We start from the raw sequence: 25,149 nt of genomic DNA on the forward strand, positions 1-25,149 counted from the left end.
CTTCAAGCCCTGACTGTGACACTCCAGAGATGAACCCTTCTCCAAAGATCTGATAACCTGAAGAGTCATATTAAATGACAGGAAAGGGCACAGCCAAAAATCAGGATCTGATACTGAGTTGTGGCTTTCAGGTGGCTTGTTAATGCCTGCTGCTTTACTTTGATTCGCTTGGTGGATGATTTTAAGATAGCACAGGAGGACAGTTACAATGCAGTTCTGAGAGGAACGTGTAAAGGGAGTGAGGAATCACAGTGGGTGAGGTCAGAGAAAGAGCATGAAGGAAAGCAGCAAGTGGATATAGAAACAGAGGGGGATGTAAAGCAAGATGTGAATGAAAGAGAGAGGGCATGAGGAGAGGGGATATGAGAGAGGCAGGGTCTAGAGAAAGGGGGAGTGGTACATACGTTATGTTCCGAAGGGCAGATCTCACATCAACTCTGCAGCCACCTGAGGCTTAACCACAAGGTGCAATGCCCACTTATGAGATGCAGCCAATGTTTACCTAAGAATCTCACATAGGATTTGCTGCCACAGCCTGTTATCAAGACAACAGCAAGAGAAAGCAGTTGCTCTCCATCTCCTGCAAAAAAACATTTTTCACATTGCCCATAACTGGCCATTTCCAAGGAGAAAAGGTACTCATCTTGCAAAACTGTCACCACCATGGGCACTCCTGGACCCCCCTTCTTGACAATGTCAATAGAGAGACAGGGACTGCTAGAGTGGCAGAGAAGGGAGGGTTCCTTCATAAACACTGTGAAGTGCAACAGTCTAGGGGAAACTTTGAGGAGTACCACCCCATGCTAACCCACCTTTAGGGAAGTTGCAAGGAAATGCTGGTTGTTCAATGCTGTCATGTCTTGGGGGACCCCCCGCATAGGTGCCCTGCCACGCACCTGACCTATGCATGGAGCTGGCCCCTGTGGCAGCAGTATGTATTGAGTGCCAACACACCTGCAGCGTACTCTCAGCTTCCCAGGCTGCTGGAGCCTGCCAGGACCTAGCAGGGAGGAGGGCAGGGGCCAGGACTTGCGCAGGACTTTCCAGCTCAGCATCCTACCTGGGGTAGGGCTGTCAGTTTTCTAATTGTCCTGTTGGTGCCACTCGTGTTCCAAGTGCTCTTGCAAAGTGGTCTGTGCCAGCACCAAGCCTCTGCAGTGGGAGAGCTGATCTGCTGATCTGTTCAAGCTCCCTGCATTTCTCTGACATGCCCCTAAGAGAGATGTCTGCCTGACAAGTTTGGGATCAGATGTCCCCTTGCTGACTTGATAACATCAGGCTTTGGGTTTTTTTTCTTAATGGAAGTAAAATAATTCCAGCTTTTTTTAAAAGCTGGACCCAGGCCCAGTCTGTTGGAAGTAAAAATAGCCGAGTATGCAGAGGCGACAGCACACAGAGTCAGGTTTAGTTTCTCTTTTATTTTCTGGGGACTAAAAATACTCTTAAAAGCTCTGTGAAGCTAAACTCTGGCCAGTGGGAAATGCTGTCTAGGCCCAATATCAGCTGTCATGTCAAATTACTAGCCTCACCTCACTTTCCATCGAGTCCTATCACATGCTCATGAATTGATAGGAACAGAAAGATCCATCTCACCAGAAGAGCTAGCAGAGGAGCCAAGCTACAGGGCTTGCACGGTACAATGTGTGTTCGGACTGAGAAGGACACAACTGAAGGGAACACACGGCAAGTGCTCGCCAGGGAGCAATGCGCCAGGGCTGCCCTTGCCTAGCTCCCCCTAGATATACAAGCCATATCCTATGCCCACTGCCTACCTACACATTGAGCTGCAGTTTCTGCACCAATGCAGCCTGCTTGCTCTCCTGGGGCCTAAACTGGGCTGGTGCTCTGCAGGTAATAGAGGTGTCCCTTTCCCCAAGAGCTGCAGTCTGAAGTACACAGATTGGCACTGCCAAAGGAAGCTGGATGGGATAAGCTGAGAGCCTGGAAGAGACAAAGGGAGAAGCACTGTGCCCAAAGTGTCTCATGGAGAATTTCCCTCTCCCCTTTCAGTCTGAACTTCAGGAGACAACAAGATGTGGCAATGACAAGTGAGCCAGGAGGAGGCACGTCAAGGAAACAGATAGTCAAAGTGACCGTAAAAGTTAGGCTTGCCAATAAGGGAAAAGAAATAGGTTACGGGGAGAAAAAAAATATATCAGTGTCTAATGAGAAGACGGAGAGGTTGAAACCCAACCAGGCCCTTTCCTGTTACTCTGAGAGTCCAGCATGGGAAAAGACACAATACATCTCAGTCCCTGGAAAATCTCCTGGTAGATGGCTGGTGCAAATCCCTTAGTCATTTGTAATCTAGGAAAGCATCTTGAGGGTTGCAGGTTAGTGTGGCCTAGAAAAACCCTGAGACTAGCATGGTGCAGACTAGCACACCTAGGGGTGACACTTGCAATTGAAGGACAGGGAAAGAGCTAGGGGAAGGGGCAGTGGAGTTGGAAAATCCATCTCCCACATTACAAGGGCTGTAGATGGACTAGATCAGGTCAAGCAGGCCTTTGCAGCCTGCCCAACCTTTAATTCCTAGGGAATTCCTGTTTCTGGGGATACCTTTTTTGGGTAGGAGACCTCCTTTGCTGCCAGTCGGGGTAGAGTCCCTGGAATCAGAGGTACAGGTTAGACCTGCGATGGCTGATGATATGCCTGGTTCCAGAAGGTGTCACGTACCTTGGAGCAGTGACATAAGGCGTTCTTGGCCCTCACACACAGACACATGTGCAGCATGTCCCAGATGGTTGGCCCAAGGCATGTGGATCCAGTATAACTCACACAACTCACAGCCCGGCCCTTCGCCTGCTCTGCTGATCCCAGCTGCATGGCTGCCAGCTCTGCAGAGGTCTTTCTGCAGTGTTAGCTGTTGTTGCCCCTCACATGTACAGCCTCCTTCCCATGCTGAATTCCTCTCACTTCAAACCCCAGTCTCCCTGGAAAACCAGATGTTAACAAGGGCTCCGGGGCAGATGGGAATAAAGCATACCTCAGTACCTTGTTTAGCTTTCTGTAATAACATCCACACACTCGCCTTGTATTTACGGTTCATGCACATAATCTCCTGGCCCTCTAAACAGTCTGAAACGGGCTGGCAGGTCTATTGGCTACATCACCCATGACGATAATACCTGCACAGCAACAGGCTGACAGGTGCTGTGTGAAAGGAGCGGACACAGGCACAAATCTGACAGGAAAAGACTTTTGCAAGGATGACTTTTGCAAAATAACCTAAATGACAACAAAGCCCCAGTCCCACTGTCTTTCCAAGAGATGGTGCTCAGAGCTAAATCACCAAAGGGGTGTTTGCTGCCAAAAGGAATCTGCAGCCCAGGTGCAAGTTAACTCTAACTTTAGACCTTGACAGCTACCTTCTGTGCATCTGGGCTCTCTTGACAGGCAACAGAAAGAACAAAGCACCTCCACATTTACCTCATCTGCCAGAAACTTAACTGAGAAGGAGTGATGGCAGATACTTCTCTCCATTGACTATCAAGGGAACATCAGAAATACCCTTCTGAGTCAGACCAATGGTTTGTCTAGCCCAGTCTTCTGTCTCCAACTGTAGCACCTAGAGATGCTCTTTAGAAACAACATATGAACCTTTTGGAACAGCCTGGGGAGCATAAGTATTGCCCAAGAACCAAATCTGTAGATACGTGACACGTGAGAATCCCATTCTTCAGGCCCCCATCAGCGCAAAGACAGAAGCTCACTTGTGACAGAGACCACAGAGGTCCAGGAGTCACTCAGAGCCACCAATGCTGTTTGCTGACACTTCGGCCAGGCCCCTTAGCCTGCTTGGGTCTTGCAGCCTCAAAGTCTCTCCTAAAGTCCTCATATCAGCAGTGTCTTTTCCAACACTACGGGCTAATGCCCACTTAACCAGCTTTGCCAGGTGATTCTGAGTAAAGACCCCTTCAGGAAACCCTGCAGCCCAAGGGCTGGCCCACGCTTCTGGGGTGAGTCAGGGGAAGGGGTTAAAGATGTCAGCAGATCTGAGTCACTAGAAAATGTACGTCACCAGAGCCTGTGAAAACGTTAGTGCACATGCCTTAAGTTACTGTACAGCAGTGGGATGTGCTTTCAGTCCCACCCCTCTCTCCCTCTCCTGAGAGGATCTTAGCTACTATGTTGTCAGAATTGGCTACAAGCTTGTAGCACAACAGTTGGGATCTAGACATCTCTGTATGGTTGTGGCTTTTTCCAGCTTCCTCCTTTCCATATGTGTTATGAAAGCTCTAAGCAGAATTTCTGGTGTTGGGCCAAGGTTAGCACTGTAAAGAGGCAGAGGGGGATTCCTGTTACACTCCCAGATGTCTCTAAAGCACACAGCATTTATCATGCAGAGGGGATGCCTCTCTGAATCTACACTGATGTACATCAGTGGAGGCTGGACTTCATATTTGACAGAACAGAGATTCGGTTTGGTATGGCAAAAACCTAGATACTCATCGAGGCAGATCAATGACTCAGAATGAATGGGGGAAACCAGATGAGACAGATTCATAATCCACTGGGTAAGGCAGAAGGTGTGGGGAGGGTCCTGGATGCACCAGTCTTGTGGTCAGAAAACAGATACCAAGTGCACCAACCCAATGTGCACTTTGTGAACAGCACATCCACTGGAGGCCTCCTCTTTGGAGAATTATAGTCCTCCTGCCAAAAGCAGCACATGCTCTGTGTCATGCCACTATCCAGCCCAGCTCCAGCCACATCACATGCCTTGGAAAATAGTTGGGTGTGGATGATACAGACATCAAGATGCCACTTATTGCACCTGGAGATCCTATTTCAAAGGACAGGGGTTTGCCTGTCTGTTTTTAAACACAGGGGTATTTTAGAGATAGAAAAATCATTTTTCATTCTCTTTTTTTCATTTGGATGCCTCCAATAGTGATATTTCTGGCACCGGCTGGAGGCAGAATGCTCTATAAATACAAAGCCATTAAATCCCATGCAGCAGCAACCTGATCGGGGCTGCCTTTTAATTTCCTGACATGAGCTGGCCACTAACCCAATTACCCACAATCCCCAGAGGAGCCCTCATCCTTCCCAGGAAGCACAAAGCAAGAACCCGAGCATATTGCAGGGATGTCAGCGGAGCTTTCACTGAAATCAAATATCTTTTTGAGAACACATGGTCTGGAAGGAAGGATGGGGGCAGGAGGGAGAGGGGAGAGGTTGTTAGAAACATTTTGCTCCACTGAGAGATTCTGACACTTAAAAGCAGAAATGAAACACCCTGCATTTGGTTACGTTGCTGAAAATGAGCTCTGCTGTTAATTCAGTTATCTGGATTTTAGTGAAGGATGAAGGCAAAGTTGAAGTGGAAGTAGTCTGAGATTACCAGTGTCTGGGAATCCCTTGTTTAGATACTAGATGACTGCACCCAATTTACAACTTCACAAAGCCAGGCCTGCACAGGGGTGACAGATTTTATTTTCTTGGGAAACACAACATCGGCCACTGGCTGCAGCTGCTCAGGGAAGCAACAGAGTTAGGACTAAACTTTAGGAAAGTTCCACTAGCTACAGGGTTTCCTGATTAGCCAAGGTTTTGAACAGGAAGAGAAAGGATTCAAGAGACAGCAACTTCTTTTCTCCACTTGAGATTTCAGACTCTGACATCTCTATGTTGGAGTAGGCACCACCTCCAGCATTCACTGGCATGCAGGGAGCTGGGCAGCACAAGGGTTAGTTATAAGGTTGTTGCAAGCTCCTGGGACATAGAGTATTCCCAGGAATAGGCACTGGAAAGAGGAGAAAGAGAGAACAATTACTAGAAAAGTGAGTGGGGTAAATTCTGGCTCTTCTCTGTTCACTTCTCATTCATATTTTGCTACCTGGCCCTGTGGTGTTGGTATCCACATATTCTAGTGATGAGTACATAAGAAATAGATTAGATTAGACAGATAAGAGTCCAGAAGCTTGGGGGATTTGTAACAAAGAATTTGGATGCCCTGTTGAATGTTAAGATGTTCTCTAACATTTCTTATGGAAATGCATTAGTATGACAAGGAGCAAAGCCAGGGAAAGGAATGGTTGTACCTAGCATTATTACCACAGCAGATACACTTCTGGGAAGAAACAGTGGCATGTAGATAAAGAAAATAAATCATATGCCTTTCCTGGATAATTGCCTTCCCTCTCTTTTGGTGTTAAAGAGCCTACCTTTTCTGTATCCAAATCCAGACTCAACCTCTCCTCTACTTCTTTCCTTGCATTTGTGGGCATTACCCTCACCACACAAGAAACACAGCTGCTGGGTGATTCCTCAGAGCCAGGAGTCTAGACCAGAGGACAACTTTCCTTTAAATACATTCAGAGTGGGGCAAAGCATCTCATATGGGGCATGTTTCCTGTTCTGGAAATTCCCACTCCTATCTATGCCAAGAAATGCTTGAAGATCTGGAGGACTCCAGAATGTCTTCTACTTTCTGAAACAAGCTGTATCTGGTCTATCCACAGGACACATCCCCAGGGCCATTTAAGTCTTTGCCCTCTTTCTTGGAAGCTAACCAGCAATGGCAGAGTTTGCCCTGTCTGCTAGGAACTGGACAGAAGCCACTCGCACATCTCAGAAAATTACTCTTAGGCCTTAATCATGGCACAGGACTCAACGAGACAAGTCTCAGTGCCAGCAGGGAGCAGGAGACAACCAGTCTTCAGCAACATGAAACATTCTTCCTTTTAAGAAGGAAAACAAGACTCAAAGGCTGATGGGATAATGGACATCATCTCAAAGCCTGGACAAGACTTTTTAGACAGTTCCTTACTTTGCTCTTTTGTTTGCCATTCTCTGATATGACATGTGATCACATGCACATGCATGTACTTCATGAAAGTGTTAATGATCTTTATTCTCTTTTTCAGAGTTGGTTTGCTCTTTCTGGGTCTCTGCAGTTTCCCAGCAGGCCCTCTGCAGCAGAGCTGAAAGGAAATGCAGCATCCGAGGAGAAGATGCTGAAAGGAGGTGGCTTTAAGAAGGTTAAAAAGTTACTCTTTTGAAAGCTGGAAGTGACGGTGCTGAGCCCTGACCACTGCTAGGAATTTGCAGATCTGCAGTGAGAAGCAGAGGTGCTGGCACAGAACAGGGAGCAATGCAGCTTTAGAAACAGCACAAATGTTCCCACTGAAAAGGTTTCTATAGGGCTTCCACGACAGCAAAGGACAAAATGGCCAGACATCAGCCAGTCTGCTCACGAACTTCTACAGCTGCTGCCCTCCTAAAAGCTGGCCAGAAGCCTGCCAAATGTGTGAAAGCAGGGGCACCTTTGCTGTAGGTCTGGTACATCCAGTATTGCCCCTCTGCTTGCCTGTCTTTCTATTTGTGGCTTCCCAAGTGCCTCCAAACAAGTCCCCTCACTCCCTTTCACCCAAAGATGAGTTTTGTATTGAGGGACCTTGACATCCAATCACCTCTCACCTGTTATACCCCATCCCTCTTCCCATGTCCTCAGAACAGACTGACTCACTCGGAGAAAGACTGACATCACAGTCTTCGCCATGGTGATGTTCTGCAAGGTGGCCCACAGGACTGTGACTTGAGAGGGGCAGTGGGGGTGTGGAGAGCAAGGCTGAGAGATCATGTTTAATTCACCAATGTCCAAAACCAAACCATTCTCCTCTGATCTCACTTACACAAGGCATGGGTCATCAGAAATTACATCCACAGACAAACAAACTGCCATAGAACAGAAAGGTCAAGGATGGATACAGCATGAACGGCAAGGGTATATTCTCCCCCAAGCTGACAAGGCATAGTGAGATTTTAAGAGACCTGCCAAACCACTGAAATTCTCCTATCCATCATCCTAGAGAAGCAGAGCTCTAGATTTAGATCGTAGAGTTAAATAGCTGCACTTTGACCATCATGGGCAGGAGACAGACAATGCTGGGAACAAAGAGAGGTACTGGGGTGGCCAAAGACAGGGGTATGCAGCTCTGAACAATGCCTCTCAAGACCCTGTGAGCTGCAGAGTATGCTTTCCCTTGTAGGCCATCCCCACTGACCAAGCATGTTTGTAGAGAACATCCTCTGCATTTGAGGATACCGAGTATCACAGGTTGGTCAAGTTTCCCTGATTTTTGCAGAGTGTGAGCACTTCTACATTATGGACTTGTGGAGGGATCCCATCTCTGGCTCCCTGCAAGCTGTCACCTTGGCGAGGCTGAGAGTAGCAGGTTTACAGAGGTACAGCACCTCTCCATAGTGGTACTGGGACTGGGAATCTTGGACTCCAGATTTGGCAGCCCTTGGCCTCTTATCTGAGTCTGCTAATAAGGGGCTAATTAATGAGGGGCACACTCCAGATGGAAGGGGAAAGTGAGAGACAAGCAGCCAGACAGGCCAACATTTCAGATATCTGAGCCAGTTGGGCTCTGCCCACAGAGCTTTCTGCCTGACGCTTTCCCCAGTGAGTCTCTCCTGCCCTGCAGCATCACACCAGGAGAACTTGAGACCGCAAAGCTCTGGTGCCCGTGCAGCTCCCTTGTTGCAATGCATTGATCGGAGCTCTCTTAAAGAAAGTGGCTTGGATATCTGAGACATCTATTGATTCCTCTGTCGGCTCTCTTCCTGCCCTGATCCTCATTCACTCTGCACTGCCAGAGCAAACCTGCACTGCTGTCTTAGGGGCAATCTCCCCAGATCTTAAAGGGCCGCAGTCACAGCTATGCATCTTGCTACAGCCTTCCTTCCTTCCTTTCTTGCCATGGGGGGAGGAGAGGACATACATGGTGACCCTCATGTGCATTCCCCAAGGGGACAGCCTGAGTCTCCTCCCACAGAACCAAGCCAAGCATTTCAGGAGCAAGGCACAGACTTGAAATCATTGCTACCTGTTTTTGCCATCTCTCAATACTGCTCCTTCTTCCCAAAGAACAGACTTACCCCCACATACCCATCATCCTGTACAAGGACAATAGTTAGAAAAGTCTTTCCTCCCTTACTGAGAAGAAATCATAAAGCCCTTAAGTAGGTACTAATAGAGTCTCATACCCTTCCAGAGGAAAGATAGTGTCTTTACCCAGAAATGTCCCCAATATGTTACCAGCCCAATGCCAAATATATCACAGAGAGACTGGGCATGAGAGGAATCCATTTCTGTATCTCTCATTTAACCACTTCACAATTCTTCCCCCAAACTCCTGGCAAACAAGCAGGAGAAAAAAACTGGGTTAACAGACTTCTGCCATGGATAAACCCAAAGAATAAGACAGACGTAAACTGAGGTGATAGGGAAGTAGGAAGGGGAACTATTAAAAGGAAAAAAATCATAGCTTGAGTATCAAGACACATCTCATCCTAGTGCGTGCTTGGAGACTGTGAGATGGTCCCTCTGGGGAAGCCAAGACATCAGGGACTTTTAAAAACAGGCAAACTACTAGAAATGTACAGCAAGGAACACTCCTGCCCTGGAAGAGAAAGGGGGTGGATGAGCTAATAGGATGACAGATCAGAGATGGAAGAGACCAAGGAACCTTTTATAATCCAGAATCCCTTGTCAATTCTGCATTTCTGAGCAGAAAGTCAAACAATTACGGATTTGCTTTTTCCAGAAACTCCTGGCTCTGTGGAGACCAAAGACCATAAAACCATTTTTTGTCCCTTTTTGGATTTTGCTTTTAAAGATGTGTATTGATTGAATTCCATACACTAATACTTTGCATGCTTCCACCAAGCTTCACATAAAGTTAACTAATCAGTCCTTGCAATCCTTTTGCAAAGCAATGCAGTATAAGCCTCATTTCACAGCCAGGGAAACTAAGAAAAGGAATAATAAAAAATCCTACATCACTTGACCACTCAGTCTTAGGACACAAGAGTCCACAGATTCCTAGTGCAGGCTCCTCTGCTCCTCTTGATATGATTATGTGTTCTTATATCCCATTACTATCAATAAATCTTTATACTGCATAATCCACAGCTCTAAAAGTTATGGGCAGGATCACAGATAGACTAATATCAACAGCAAACCACCCTTCACCAGTGGCTGTAATAATGCCAAATCAGTCCCTATATGAATAACAAAAGACACTTCAGCACTAAAGCAACCTTAGAGTCAAGTTTCAGTTTGTGGAGGGTGTATCTCATAGGGTTCAGGAATTCAGGCACAGCACAGTGTGAATGAATGTACACTGCTTCCCAACCTATCTCTGCTCTGGAAGGACTTAATGGGTTTCACACAACACAGAGGCTAAGCCGCAAAATGCTCCATCCAACCCTGCTCTGGACTCTGTCATGCTCCTGGAATCAGTAGCACAGAGGTACCCTGGCAGGTCAGCACGCTCAGCTCCGGCTCAGGCAGATGCCCCAGCACGGTCTCCTGTGCCCCTGCTCCCCAAGCTGCCAGCTCTGAGATGCTCAACAGCTTGGATGCAGGGCAGCACGGACACAAGAAGCCGACTAGCCTGGGCCCATGCTGATGCTCTGCAGAGTGACTACATCATGCCTTCAGGGTTGTTTTATGTGAATCATATGATCAGGCTCTATCATTACCAGCCTGCACTCCCACTAAAGCCAGTGTCACTAGCGTGGACGGCACGTGGATGAGGGGATATATCCCTCCCAGAACGGATGCATAGAAGCAGGTTTCCAGTGGTCCCTCTCTTACTCCAAAAATAGGTACCTCCCTTCCAGCAGTAGATCAGGATCCTCTGATTCCATCACCACTGCAGCAAGGTCAGGGAGGGCCAGACTATACCAATCTGCATCTCCTCCCATCGGTAACTGGTGAGCTCTGGCAAGAAGAAATTTAACCACAGATACTACACATCCATCAAAGAACAGGACAGGGTTTAACATCTAATCTACTTTCTTAACAACACTGGCTGCCATCAACTTGCCTCTCAAGAAATGAGAGCCCCAGTGCACAGCAATGCACGCTCAGGTGACATCATGCAGTTCATCACTGGCTGCTAAGATGGTGTGACCTGGAAGCGAGCTGTGTGCTGGCACCTTGGCTTCAGCATGCTGGACTTGCGCAGACCACAGCCAGCTGCTGTTCCTTGTGGTTAAACTGAGGCCACCGTGGTCTGCCAGGTACAGCAATGCAGAGGGTTACATGCAATGCTTCTCCTTCCTTCCCCCTCCTCCCCCTGCCTCTCCCAGAGGGACCCCAGGGAAACAAAGCTATAAAGTCAATCCATAAGAATGTGTTTAATTGCCACTGAATTCCCTGTGGTTCACCTTGAATGGACAAGGATTGGGGGTGGGGAGAGAAAGGGAGGAAAAGCAGCGCAAGAAAGAAGCTGAGCACTGCTCAGAGAACGCTGAACAGAACAACAGACTGAGCACAACACGGTTGAGCATGCACGGCAGAGGACCCACAGCTCCCAGACAAACCTAGGCTTGCAACCATCTTCAGAAAGCCTTCTGAGTGGAAAACTGGGCAGACCTTTTCTGCACACTGTGCCATAATGCTGCAGTAACTCCATCCTTCCCTTATGAAGTCAGGCCAACCCAGGCAGAATCGGTGGGAGTCTCTCCTCCCCAACACTGCTAAGTGAGCTGAGGGGCAAGGACAGCAACACCCCTAGCCTGGGGCTCCTTTAGGAAAGGAAAGTCACCTTGGCACAGCAGCTTTCCATTTATCTGTCAAATTTGCAAGTGCCAGAAGTAATATTCTAGCATGAGGGTGCCATCTAGAACTACCCTCCCCTCTTGACTGCCCTCTTGGCAGTATGTCACTGCCCATCCTGACTCCTTCACAAATCTTGTAAAAAGCTGCCTTGGGAAAGCCAGAGAGGGCAGGTGTGCAGCTACTGCAGGAGCTCCTGCAAGGCTTTGCCATGGAGTCCCAGGCCCTGCTGGGGCACAGAGCGATTCTGAGTTCCACTCTGTCTTACCTTCTTTCAGCATCCCCACTTTGAGGCATTTCATGAAGCGGCAGGCCTGACAGGACTTGCGCCTCCGTTTCGTGATCTCACATTCGTTGGTGGCCGGACAGCTGTATTCAATATTCCCTGCAATCAAACACAGAGATGGTCACCCAGGAGCTGTGTTCTCACCCTTATCTGAGGACTGGCGGTTCCTCTGCCTGTAATGGGCAGTGCTCAGATATTCCAGCCACCAGCAGTCTATGTAACGTATGTTTGCTCAGCCATTTGCGCACACACATAATCTGAGACCATAGCTGGCTGGGGATGGCTCTTGGAGAGCCCAGGTCACTACTTATTAGAACATATTTCAGCAAAAGCAATACTTATTTTTTGTACTGGGAGAAACCTATCCAAGGGCTGACTGCAACACTAGGCTTTCAGGCACACAGTGTCCTCCAGGCACATCATCATCCCTTGTGCTGCATTGCTTATAACCTGGCCCATTCCCTGCAGTCCAGGGCTGCGAGTCAGAGCAGTTTACATACTAGCAGCATTCCCCTTTGCTGCCAGTCTTGCCCTGTCTCTGTAGGATGGATGTCATTTGTCCTTTCTTGCCCTGCTTGGGGACCAGGGACCTGGGAGATGACATTTCTTCCTTTGCTTCCTCCTGCTATCTGACACAGTACAGTCAGCAGGGAACCAATGGGTCTGGGTTGAGATAAGTGTATAAGATACCCTGGGTTCATTTTACAGGCCATCTATACAAACTTCCTTTCCCGTTTTACTTCATTAGTCCTTGTGCACCTGCCTGTCATGCCTTAGCATGCAGCATCAGCGTCTCTTTCCTCATTCCCTTTCATTTACAATCACCTCACGACACCACCTCCAAGACCCAACAAGGAGAGGAGCATCCCAGATTTATTTCTGGTCACACCATATTTAACCACAAGGCAAAAGTGTAACTGAAACATGGATATAAGGGTGTGATATGAGAATATAAGTGTCACCACACTGGATCACAGTATAATGCAATAATAGAAAAAAAGAAAAACAGAGATGGCTGTCTCCATCCTGCCATTCACTCTGAATGGTTTCTGAAGAGGGTTACTCAACATTTGCTGTAAAGCAAGATCGGAAATTTAAACTTAGTGCCTTGACGATGACAATATATTTAAGGCAGTCTGGTTACTGGTTAAAACAGGCAGCTCCAAGAAGTGTTTTTGAGCTCAACAGTCAGTTCAGAAGAATGGGAAGGTTTTTTTTCTTTTTCTTTTTTTCCTTTTTTTTTCTTTTTTTTTCTTTTTTTTTTTGCTTTAGAGTGGGAAACTAGGATTCAAGAGTTCATTCAGAGCAGCAGGAAGGACTGTAGATGACAGCAAAGAGATCACACATTCTGGACTTTGTATATCATCAGGAGATCAGAAAGGGAGCTCACAGATTAGGAGCTCACAGGGGCACAGGGGCAGAACAGTCTTGACTTTTGTTCCTACTTCTGCAATGGATTTCTGTGTTCTTGTGCAAGACCCTTCACTCCTCTGCCTAAGGACCAATGTCTAATACATAACCATCTCTGGGGGTAATGATTAGACCATGGGGCTAACTTGCAAAGCCTACTGAGAATCTGAGTGGAAAGACAGACAGAGCAGTGAGGTTCAAAAGGAAGGAAGCACCAGCTGATTTTTCACACCATGCCTGGCCCCTTCTGGGTGAAATCCCAGGAGCACGCAAACCCCAAAGCAAAAAAGGTGGCCTGCCTATTAGGTGCAACCCTTCCACCTCATCTCTTGACTTGTCAGACCCTTAACTTGCTATGCAGCCATCACCTCACCATTGCTCCTCTGCCCCCAAAATGCAGTTTGTTCGCAGGAGCAGAGTATGCTGCACAAATTGCTTCCATTCAGACTATTTCGTCATTGTGCAGGAACTGAATTTCAATAGGCAGCAATGTATCAAGGTTCTCAGAGAGCTGAAATTGAGATTCAGGCGTGATCTCAAGGTAATAAACTCCTGCTCTAGACTCAGAGCTCTAGCACACTGCAGACCTGTGAGTACAGGTCCCTGACCTCAGGATCTGACGCTTGCTGTGCCCCACACAGGAAGGAACAGAAGAGGAACATAATTGAGATAAAATTAGAGCAGGGTCTTTGGACAGTTTTGCCTTTATTTCGATGCCTGCCTTTCACCTGCCAAAACCAGGCCGAGGGTTCTAGAGAACTGTAAGATTTCATGTTTTGTGGTCCCAAGACCAAAAAGCTGCCCCATAACACAGACGCACTACACCAAAAGTAAAAACCCTTACAGCGACTGGAGGCAATGAGAACCCCCACCTGACAGCATGAGGTCCCTCTACACTGTGTCAAACAGATCCCCCAGCTTCCCTGTGCCTCCAGCCCAAGGCCCTCCTTGACAAGCAAAGTAATGGATATGGTCTGCAGAGCCTAGACATCACAACTGAACTGTGATAGTGTCAGACTAGGTACAAGGCAGTGTATACACAGTGTATGTACAGCTTGAATATGCAGCAGTCACAGGGACTTCCGCACTTCAATTATGACTGTTACAGCAATAGAGCCAGAGAAGGGTGGGCACGGGGCAAGCTCCCCTTCCTGTGTGGCAAAGCAGTAGCCACCACGTAGTGCCAAAGGACAGGTGGTTAGCTGGTAAGCACATGTGAAAAAAATACACCCAGCATTGGTGGGATGTCCCGTTCAGCATGCCTTATTGCCTTCCCACTGTACACAGCCTTGTGTGCCCCCTCCACACAGTGTGTCCAGTCAGAGCCCAGCATCATGTCTTGCTGCCCTTTTTACAGGTGCAGAGAGGTGAGGGCCACTGCATCCTCTTCACAGTAAATCATCCCAAGATAATGATGCCAAAGTAAATGGAGTTTTATATCAGGCCCCAAAATGTGCTGTGTGGCATGGACTGAGAGCTATAGCTGAGGGCAGTGCCTGCCATTTTTGCAGGAAACAGGGCCATCACCAGGGAAGGCATAATCAGCATTACCCAAGCAGAACTTGTCTCCAAAACTTTAGCAAAGTTGTCTGACTGGTTTTTTTTTTTGGCATCTCAATTTCTTTTATGGGTCCTGGGGCCACTTGCCAGCACAACGAGCTGCTCATAGCTCCCTGTAATTTCTGTAAGTGCCCTGTGATAAAGTGATGAGATTAACTCATCGGAATTCCAGCAGCCTCCCAGCGGCTGGCGGTCACACACTGCCAGCCTGGCTGTCGGCAAGGGGGGCTCAGAGAGAGCTTCCTCTTCGCTGCGGCAATTGGGGGTGCTGCAAGTCCCTGCAGAGAGGCGTGCGCGCACAGGGGTTCACATGGATGAGTCTGTACGTGAGTATAAATTTGAGGCAAGTCTCTCTGTTGTGAACCATAGATTATGTGGTCCAGAGGAAAAGGGCAATAGACAGGATAATCTAATGGACAAGGCCTTGCTCTGAACTGTTGCTTATTAAGAGTGCTTTCCTCGCTTTAGACAATATTTATGTCTGATCTAAGAAACCTGCTTGGACCTCACTGATGTCATTGCACAAGATTTACCTAAAAAGTGACTTAAAAAAACAAGAGGCAGAGTGGCTGGTGAAAAGATCAGGGTCTGGATTTGTTCTAAGCCTTCATATGTGGCCTTGGAGGGCAAATCACTTCCTCTCTGTGTCTTAGTTTTCCTGCCTGCAAAATGAAATGAGCACCAAACCTACCTTCTACAGGGATCATGAGTCTTGATTCATTAAGGTCCAACTGCACTTTAAAGCCTTTAGATGAGAAATACTAAGGAACAGCCAAGGACTATTAATGTGACAGATCATGCTTTTTATGCTGAAGAGCTGCAAAATTACCCCGTTTTCTGTAAAATGGGGACCTTTGGCTGCTAAATAGTTTGGAACATAATTTCCAGTGCACACATAACAAGAGCATCTGAAAACTGCACACCAGAGCTTAGTCATCCAGGAGACCCCATGTTCACCATAGAAAGGGGAGAATACCTCCCTGAGCTCAGGAAAGGCAGTAACGTCCCACACAGCTCCTGTCTATGGTATGGACAAACCCTTCAGGGGAGATAAGCTCAGAATTTGTACTCTACTGAAAGCAGCACAACCTGCTCCCAGCTTACTCATGGATCCTGTCCTTCTATAAATACTTCTCAGGCTTATCCAGGGAAACTCAGGAAAGATCAGACAGAAGTAGTCAGGAAACTCGCCAAAGCTAAAACCTTTTCAGCCTCTGTTTTCTGGAAAAAAGCAACCACCACCAACAAACAAACACAAAAAGAAACCCTCTCCTCTCTTTCTAGCTTCCTCCTCATCTCTTTTCACCATTCTTTTCCTCTCCTCTCTGTTTTCTTTGCATCTCTGTCCTGCTCTGCACTGCTTCACGCAGACCTCTCCTGTTTCTTTGGGTGACTCAAGCACAGGGCCAATGACTGAAGCTTTTCCTGAATTTCAGGGAAAAGCCCAAGTTTGGGTATATCTGCCTATTAAGTACGATACTGCATTCATTCAAGACAGAAAATCACCTCTTTCAGCCCTGTGATTTGACAAAACACACTGCTGTTGTGATCAGCGGTGTGGTGCCACTCTCTGCCTGTCTCCTGGGATTTGATGGCTGAGCGCAGGAATTCCCCAGTAAACCCATCTCATAGCCTTTTCAGCTCATACATTTGCTTCCCTTTATCCTGTTTTTGTAACACTTGCTACACTCCCCCACCCCCACTTTTTTTTTTTTTAATAAGAAGTACTTGCAAAAGACTACAGGTATAGGAAGCTCTCATCAGGCAGTCAGTGTGATACTGCCTCTGCAGTACAGCTGTTTTGCATGACTGGAACAGTCTGCAGGAGAAAGAGCTGACTTTTCAACAAGCCACTGGCTCTGAGGACCTCTTCATTTCAGGGCCCGAAATCTTTTGTCCTGGATTCTGTTTATCTCCTGTTCCAAAGATAAACTGGTCATTTGGGCATTCCACTGAAAAGGGATCAGAAAACTGTCCAAAGGCCCTTGGTGAGCACAGATCAGCAGTGCCTCTGCCTCAGCAAGCACCAGTCATACCTCCTGCAACAGGACAGTGGGAACACAGATAATACACAGGGGTTTCTGTTAACTTCTGCACAAATTAGCCCTTCTAGCTGAGGCATCACATAATCTGAGACCTGGTGTGAGGACAGGTATTTTGTAAAAATCAAAGGAAGATCTCTTTGGTGAGCTGAGTGAGGTGAGGGGATTATTTTTTAGGCCACAGTTTTCAAAGAAGGGATTCAAATATTGGACCTGTAAATGTGTATTTAGACACTTATTAATAAGTGGCCTGATTTTCAGCAGGGCTGTCCTATGCTTCCCAGGGCCATGTCCCTGATCTAGATGCCTAAGCACAGATATACAAGCACCAGTAGAGTCTCCTATTTTTGAAACAAACTAGTACACATATATATCACTTGTGGGAAAATGGGACTTCAAGAGAGCAGGTGAGATAATCATTAGTGCTTGGATTAACCAAAATTACACTTCATATGGCTTACACAGTAAGAAAAACTGAAAAGAGATGACCAAGGCTTCAGTACTCATGACATTATCAGAGGGAAGGGGATAGCTACAAGTGTAACACCAACATTGTTCATCTTCTCAGGATGGCAAGCCTGCCATCCAAGAGGACTCTGACATTTTGCAGAGCCCACTCAGGTCAGCACCCTGCCTGGACATGGATGCAGGAGATGGGCCTGGGGGCTCTCCACTGACAGCATGCATCTCTTTCTCACAGCTTTATGTAGCTTCTCACAGAAACTATGGGGATTCTGACAAAGAAATACTTATTTACTGAATAATATTAATATATATTAATATATATTATTAATATATAATAATTAATATATAATAATTAATATATTAATATATATTATTAATATATAATAATATAATTCAGTAATAATACTGAATTTTCACAGAAGAGATCCTTCATGCACAGAGCTCTCTGTATGGATACACTGAGAAAAAAAGAAAATGCAAGGCTGAAAGAATTGAGCTGCACTGGAGATGGTTTTCTGACTTCAAGTGCTGGAGCTGTGATAGCAGAGAGTACTCAGGCACCACTCCTAGAAATATTGCACTTTTTCTGGTTACGCCTCAAAAGTTTTTGGGAAGCTCAGAGCATCTCCCGTTTTTCAGCTGTGAACTCTCACCTGAGAACTTCCAGGCACATTTCTGAGAAGGACAGAGGGACAGGACTGTGCATGACCACCACAACCCGCTAAGGTAGGGACACAGAACCCCCCTCCTGCATCTCACAGGCCCTTTGATGCTCCTGTAGAAGGGAACGCATCCTGGCACAGCAATTGCGTAGCTGTGCTCGTTGGGTTTGATGCTTACAAGACTCAAACAGGGGATCCAGAGATGTGGGCACACTGCTCTGGAATGTGCTTGCAGAATTTTGCCCGATTCATGATCTGCTCACTCAAGAAGATGATGGTAAATGTGTCTCTGTCTGGCTCTCTCCTAACCAGTTCTCTCCTATATCAATTCTTGCAATTCCTGTTGTATCACCTAATGGACTTACAGGTATGTGTTCTAAGTACATAGTGAGTTGATTCACAAAGATCAGAAAAGGAAATACTAATTCAGATTTGTTTTGCTGAGCTTTCAGATTTTATTGTATATTAATGGGACATTTTAGAAATAGCCTTAATTTTCACTATTTGAAGATGAAAAATACAGCCAGGGTAGTCATCATTATGAATATGTTGAATAATAAAGGGCTCACATGGTTACATATCACTCTTACTATTTTAATATTCAGAAAAGGCAAAAGTACCTACCAGTTATGACAACTGGTGAACAAAAGATGATATATAATGCTCTATCTACTGAACAAACTATTAAAAGAATGAATAGAGTGAAGTTAGATTAAGAATTTCTATCCCATAAAAAAATTCAAGAATTTCAGCATTTGCCTTTGTCCCAAATTTGGATGAAAGGATTAGTTAGAATTCCCATGGAATAGAATGGAAATTCAAAACACTTTAATTCAGAAATATTAAAACACATCATCTTTCCTGTATCAGATCTATTTCATTTCATTGAACGAATATAAAATTATTTGTTTCAAATCAGATCCATCTTAAACACCAATAGCAGCATCCTTGTAGGTGCCTGAACCTCAAATTCTCTCCTGTCTTGGCTAGACTGCACCTTCCACATTGCTCCAAGTCAGACGATGCCCATGGCACATGTTCTTACTGAGGACACCTGCATCACAGGAGGAAAATGCAGAGTCTCACAAGAATATAATGGGGACCAAAAGCACAGTTCCACAAAGCAATGTGATGATAGAGAAGAAGCATTAAAATTTTGTCAGACAAGCTATTTGATGGAAAGTGTTTCAGATCAGTTTAGAATTTCTGACTGTACCTCAAAATACAGGAAGTCCAGCTCTGGGGTTCAAACACCATATTTAGAAAGAAAGGCCTACAGGACCAGGGCTTGTTCTGGTGGCATGCCCTCGTCTCAGATTTTTGCCTTTCTATCTCAAGCATTTCCAGTGCTGCGAAGGGGAAATGACACAGATTTCTAGGTTTCTGTCCTTGCCTCAGGTCATGCAACACAAGAGGAGAGAGGTCACAGGTGTTACTCCCTGTAACCTAAAGGGCAGTTAGGAAGCGTTGTGCAATCCAGGCTTGGTTCAGCAAAGCTAATCACTCCAATTCAGCTTGAAGTTAATTAATAGTTTGGATTTTCGTAAATTTCTTTTTCCTATCATCAAAATTTTCCTGTGGGATATCTGACCGGATAAAGGTTTTGTTTTCCCTTGGAAAAATTCTACTGATGGAAAATCCCCTCCTAGCTCTAGTACTGACCTCACAGATAACCAGCAATGTCCCTACTAGCTTTCAGCCTATCTCCTTTTCACCACTTAAAAGCAATGTCCCTCATGGTGTCCAGGAAGACAGCCTGGCCTTACCTGACTAAGGGGGAAGTGAGTTGCAGAGCTGTCAGGCTCTGCTACACTTTAACTCAAAAAGTTCTGTAGCATGGATGTTTGTTCTTCTCGCTGTTGTGGCAGGAGCATGGACAGAGGAGAATCCATTGCAAGATCCTCCTGCTTCAAGCCATGCAGGTTTTAGAGGCATTAATAACAGGTAGACTGGGGTCACTGGGAACATGGAGGGAAGGGGAGGGCTCCACATGAAACTCTGCTTCATAACCAGAGCTACCTAGATAGGGCTGCAGTAGCCTACCTATCCAGGAAGGATTTAGACCCATTTTACAGCAGCATGCACACCTGTTGCTTATTAGAGTTACCAAATGTAGACCCAGCAGATTAAGTACTCTTTTTAATAGTCATTGGTTTTGCAGATTTCAATAGTCAAGGACAGAGAAGCGAAGCAGCTTGTCCAAGACCACAGAGGTCACAGGCCCTAAAGAGGATGGGATTTAGCTAGCACATCTCCTGAGTACCTGGGAAATCTGGGGTCCCAGATCTATTTCTGTGCTCAAACCCCACAGCCAACCATTCCCAAGTACCAGAACCACGGAAAAAACTTTTTAATACAAGCAGGGGATGCAACTATATATATCACACATATCTGCATGCTTTCTGCACACACATACATATGCATTAGGCAGTCTGGATGAAGATTTTCTCACTAAAGCTAGATGCTTAACCCAGCTACTGGAGGTAATAGAGCTGCAGGATGAGTATCTTTTGAAAATACATTTTCCACTGTCTTATGTGTGATAGATAAACTCTCCTCCAGCATACCCAAGGCCATGCTCAGACCCTCTCTTGGGTCAGCATGCACCGCAGCAGAGCCCTGGGAACTGCACATTTTCTTGACTCAGACAAACCCTACAGCCCTATTTTCTGTCCACTCCTCCCAGGCCCAGCCTTCAGCTCCACAGTCAGCATTTCTCACTCTCGGGCACAGCACACTGGACTCTCCCACTCCCAAGAATAAAATGATTTTGGTGCCTCAGCCACCAGCCCAAGCTGATTACAGGGTGAGAAAAATCTCAACTCACTCCTTCCCTGCATTTCCTACATGTTAACAGGCAGTCAATTAGGGAACCACAGGGAGAATGGCTGTGCTGGGGATGGGGAGCTGAGGGGAGGCACTCTCCCTTTCTGGGAAATTGGCTGATGTATCACCGAGGCTGATACAGGCTCTAGTTACTGCCCCACTATGTCATTTTCTTTTGAATACTTCTGAAAACTTCTCAGAACTTCCTGGGTCTTTTTCCTGTCTCTCCAGGTTAAGCCTATTTTCTGCTCCACCACACAGAAGCTCTAGTATTGCTCCCAGGAGGGATTAACTTTTCAGTCTCTTCCTAAAAAAAGGAGTCCCTAGGGCTTTGCTTCGGTGTACTACCCTGTCCCTCCTTTAGCACCTGAATGCGCCAAAGAGAAGCACTGGGAATGGATCCAAGTGCTGGAGGAGGGACAGAGTCAGTGCTGACAGTCCAAAGTGCAAGTAAAAGTTCACATTCAATCACAGGAGATTCATCAATGACAAACCACAGAAACCCTGCCAGAGTACAAGCCAATGCCCTAGAGATGGACAGGCTTTTCACATGGCATAATAAAAGCAGAAGAGTTAGAGAATGAGACAGGCTCTCTCTGGGGCAATACAGAAGTGCTTATTTCCACAGGTGGATAATAGTAAGGAGAGACATTCAATAATTCTAAGAAACTAAGCTAGAAATAGTCAATTCTGCAGAGACCTGGGCTGAACTGCTCTCTGTATTGCTTAGTCCACTCCAGAGTTGAACACCCCCAGTAATAGAGTGTAATCAGGTGCAACTTACCCAGTTAATTTCACACGAGCCAAGGGAATGTTGGGTAAACTCAGTAAACTTTCCACTTCAGGGTGAATGATTCTGTCCCTTTTTTTCAGCAAGAGAGTGCAGGAAATATAGGGAGTGTGTGTGTCCAGGCATGTGTTCTCACATGGGACCTGCTTGTCTATGTACATCCAAGCGTTCACGGACATTGGAGCTTGCCTGGATGCACTCCCACTTTTGGCTATGTTGCTGTACCTGCATGTGTGCACATCTACAGCATACCTTTGCCAGCCAGGACAGAGACACATATATCATACCTGAACTGTACATGTAGGAAGAATACACTACAAATCACCTGTACACTTTTGTTGTATATTATATATGTGTGCAAGTTTGTCCATGTTTTTTCCACGTTTGGTGTCCAAGCATATTTCCACACACATCCATCTTTGGGGACTGTCAGAAAATGCTCTGCTGTTCATTCTGGGATCCCAGCACTGAGGTTTTCAGAATCACCTAAGGAATTTCTGATCCTTTGTAAGACTGACTTGTAAGAAACTAGATATCTCCTTCAGTGCCTAATATTTTTATCTTTAAAGAAGCTGCACCTTAAGGAAAAGGGTTGGTGGAGCTGGAAAAGGAGGAACGTGGAATTGGCTCAATATCCAAGCGCACTGTCCAGCCTTGTTGTGAAGTCTGTATTGAGTCAACGGCCACAAACAAGACTGACAGGACAATGTGAGAACCTCTCCAATGGTGGAGCTTTCCCTTCAAGATGCAAACATCCCTAAGGAGACCCCTTGCCTTGGCAGAGGCATCTGCTCTTCAAATGAGCCTTATGAACAGCTTCAGAGTGCAAAACTTTTCTTTTCTAGGTCCCACTCCCCGATAGCCATGTTACCAGCATATCAGGGCCACTAGCAGAGGCAAGAAGATCAACTAGGCCAGGTGCCTAGATTTAGTCACTCGCCAGGCTAATAACCTGGCAAGGCTTCCTACCAACCACAAAGCCTGAGTTCACATCCAGGTTGGTTTGGAAGGACCACTGCTGGGCAGGAGGGAAGAGGCGGCACAGCAAAGGGATGGAAGGTAAAGTGCATTTCATTCACCCTCCCCTGTCTCCTATTATACGATATGGAAACACTGCAGGCTCAGTAATGCCTAGGGCCACCTCCCTCTTTCGTGATGGAGTGAATGTCTCAGTTTCCCTCCCTTCCCACCATACCTTGAATAGTCCTCTTGAAGAACGCTTTGCATGCCTCACAGGAAGCCACTCCATAGTGGTACCCAGAAGCAATGTCCCCGCATACCAGGCACAGCCGCTTGGGGATCGCATTGAGCATGTACTCGCACTTGGTGGGCGAGTCCTCCATGATGGCGCTGGCGCAGTCATCATAACGCTTACGACAGGACCCACCGCCAATCCCTGCACCGTTGAACATAGGTGGCGAGTCCAGGCCATTGGGGTGGCTGCCCATGGCAATGCCATAGCCACCACTCGCGTCAGAGGAGCCACTTGGGCTGTGGTGGCTGATGGCATCGATGCCAGAAGACGGGCTGGAGGGCTCAGTCTTGATGAAGGACCCACAGCTGGAGGACAGGTGCCGCTCCTCCGTGGCCATCCTCCCAAGCAGCCTGCGGGGAGAAAGCACAGGCACTCAGCGGCCTCCTGGCCAAACCCAGCTCCACAGTGGTGAAAAGAGAGCCCTCCCCTTCCCACCTCAATCCAACTCCAGTTTTCTCAGGCAGTTCAACACCACCCAAGCCCTTCTTCAGGAGTATCAGTCCAACTTGCTAAGAACTGTCTGCTTATTCCTCACCAACTCATACCGGGAGAAAGCTGTTGCTATTTGTGCAGGTCACAGTTTCAGGGTGTACACAGGCTGCAGTACTGGGAAGGTACTTCAGTGCTGATGAGGTACAATCTACCCAGAACAGATAACCCACCATGGCAGCAGAAAGAAAGGAGCCTGTCTGTAGCAGGCTAGATGAGACAGAGGTTTGGTTAGTATCAGATGCCCTGCCCCAGCTCTAAGCAAAACAGCAGCAGACCCTGCAGGAGGAATGTGCTCAGATTGGATGTCCATTTGTAATACAGAAGACCTAGCTTAATTTTCATGTCGGATTCATTTTCTCCCTCCCTCCCCCCACTTCATCACTAAAAGGGGAGCTCAGAAACAGAAGGAAAATCATCTGATCAAAAGCTTCCTCCAGCTTAATCTTAAATCTTAATCTTTCCTGTATTTACTAGTATGAGGCTTTTGCACAGAGAAGAAGCTTCTCCCAAATTCGCACTACTCAGAGAGAGAGGCTTATGCTCTTAAATACATAGAAAGTTCTGCATCTTTACCAAATCTGCAAGTTCTTGTTTATAGTAGTCATAGATAATCTTATTCCTTATATAAATGTTCAGTCTTCTTTAGGATACTGTTAATTTTTATCATATCTAAGGCAATGAGTTCCAGAGTTTGTGTGGTGTATGAACAAACAAAAAGATCCACTTGTATTTGTCAATACTGTATTTGGAGCCTTTCAGGTTCCCTGAACATCTCCTGGTTTTCCTTCTCAGGAAATGTACTTTTGCCACATTCTCCTCACTCAACTCTTCATTTTCTATATAACTGTTCTTCGCGCAGGAGTTTTTTCCAGGCTTGTCATCTGCTTCATCATCCATCTCTCAACTTCCTCTAGTTTGGCTATTTCTGCCAGTCCAGAACAGAGCTCAACGAGCCACCTCCTCAGTGGCACAAAACTGGCACAGCTCCATCAGTTCTCCAGCTGAACGTTTGGACCGTAGTCCAGAGAAAGGCACGCCATCAATTTACCGACTGACATTACCATATTTTCCATGTTATTTTCAGCCAATCTCATATATAACTCCTTACACTGTTTGCTTTCTTTTGTCTTTAAATTAAAATCCAAATTGTTATAATTTCTTGAAAGAGAATATCAGAATACTTGTTGCAATCCTCAGATCTTTTCCTGACTTGCAACAGTTAATTTAGAATCCACTAAGGCATATGAAAAAATCAAATGAATGCCTTCTAGTGCAATGTTTTGCAATAGTCAACAGTGGATTTCCTTCTACCACTGGGCTGTACATTCTCCCAGCTTTATTAGGATCCTCTGGAGTTCTTCAGTCTTCTCTTGTCCTGACTAACCGTACTGACTTGATGTCATCTGCACATGTTGCCATCTCACTGTTCACCCACTTCCCAGATCATTAGCACATACATCAAACATCACAACACAGATCTCTGTGTGTGATTCAGTATTAGCCTTTGTCATGCTGAAAATTGACTGCCCTTTCTTTTCTGGGCTGTGTATGCCTACCCCTTCTTTTCTGTCTCAGACACTTTTAAAATCCATAATAGTATTAACCTCTCATCCAATGAGAGGTTAAATTTCACCTCCGGCAAGATAATTTATCAACAGCTTTTAAGAAAACCTCAATACATGCTAGCAAGTGATTTTCCTGATAACATGTCCAAAGAATTCTGACTGACTGGGGATGCTTGACTTTTCTTCTTGGAAGCTCTGCTGGTTTAAAGTTACCA

The 25,149-nt window shown here is 46.2% G+C and overlaps 1 protein-coding gene across 2 annotated transcripts in view; it reads right to left on the reverse strand.

Moving 5' to 3' along the window:
• ESRRB (estrogen related receptor beta) overlaps window positions 1–25,149 on the reverse strand; it is a 133,042-nt gene that overhangs the window by 17,529 nt on the left and 90,364 nt on the right. For both annotated transcript variants that reach the window (XM_064512274.1, XM_064512273.1), the window contains exons 2-3: window positions 22,818–23,227; window positions 11,850–11,966 (exon numbers count right to left, since the gene is read on the reverse strand). In XM_064512274.1, coding sequence (XP_064368344.1) covers window positions 11,850–11,966; window positions 22,818–23,227 — 527 coding nt within the window. The remainder of the gene's footprint in view (window positions 1–11,849; window positions 11,967–22,817; window positions 23,228–25,149) is intronic.

This window comes from Dromaius novaehollandiae, chromosome 5 (assembly GCF_036370855.1).
Source record: "Dromaius novaehollandiae isolate bDroNov1 chromosome 5, bDroNov1.hap1, whole genome shotgun sequence".
NCBI classification, from domain to species: Eukaryota; Metazoa; Chordata; class Aves; order Casuariiformes; family Dromaiidae; genus Dromaius; species Dromaius novaehollandiae.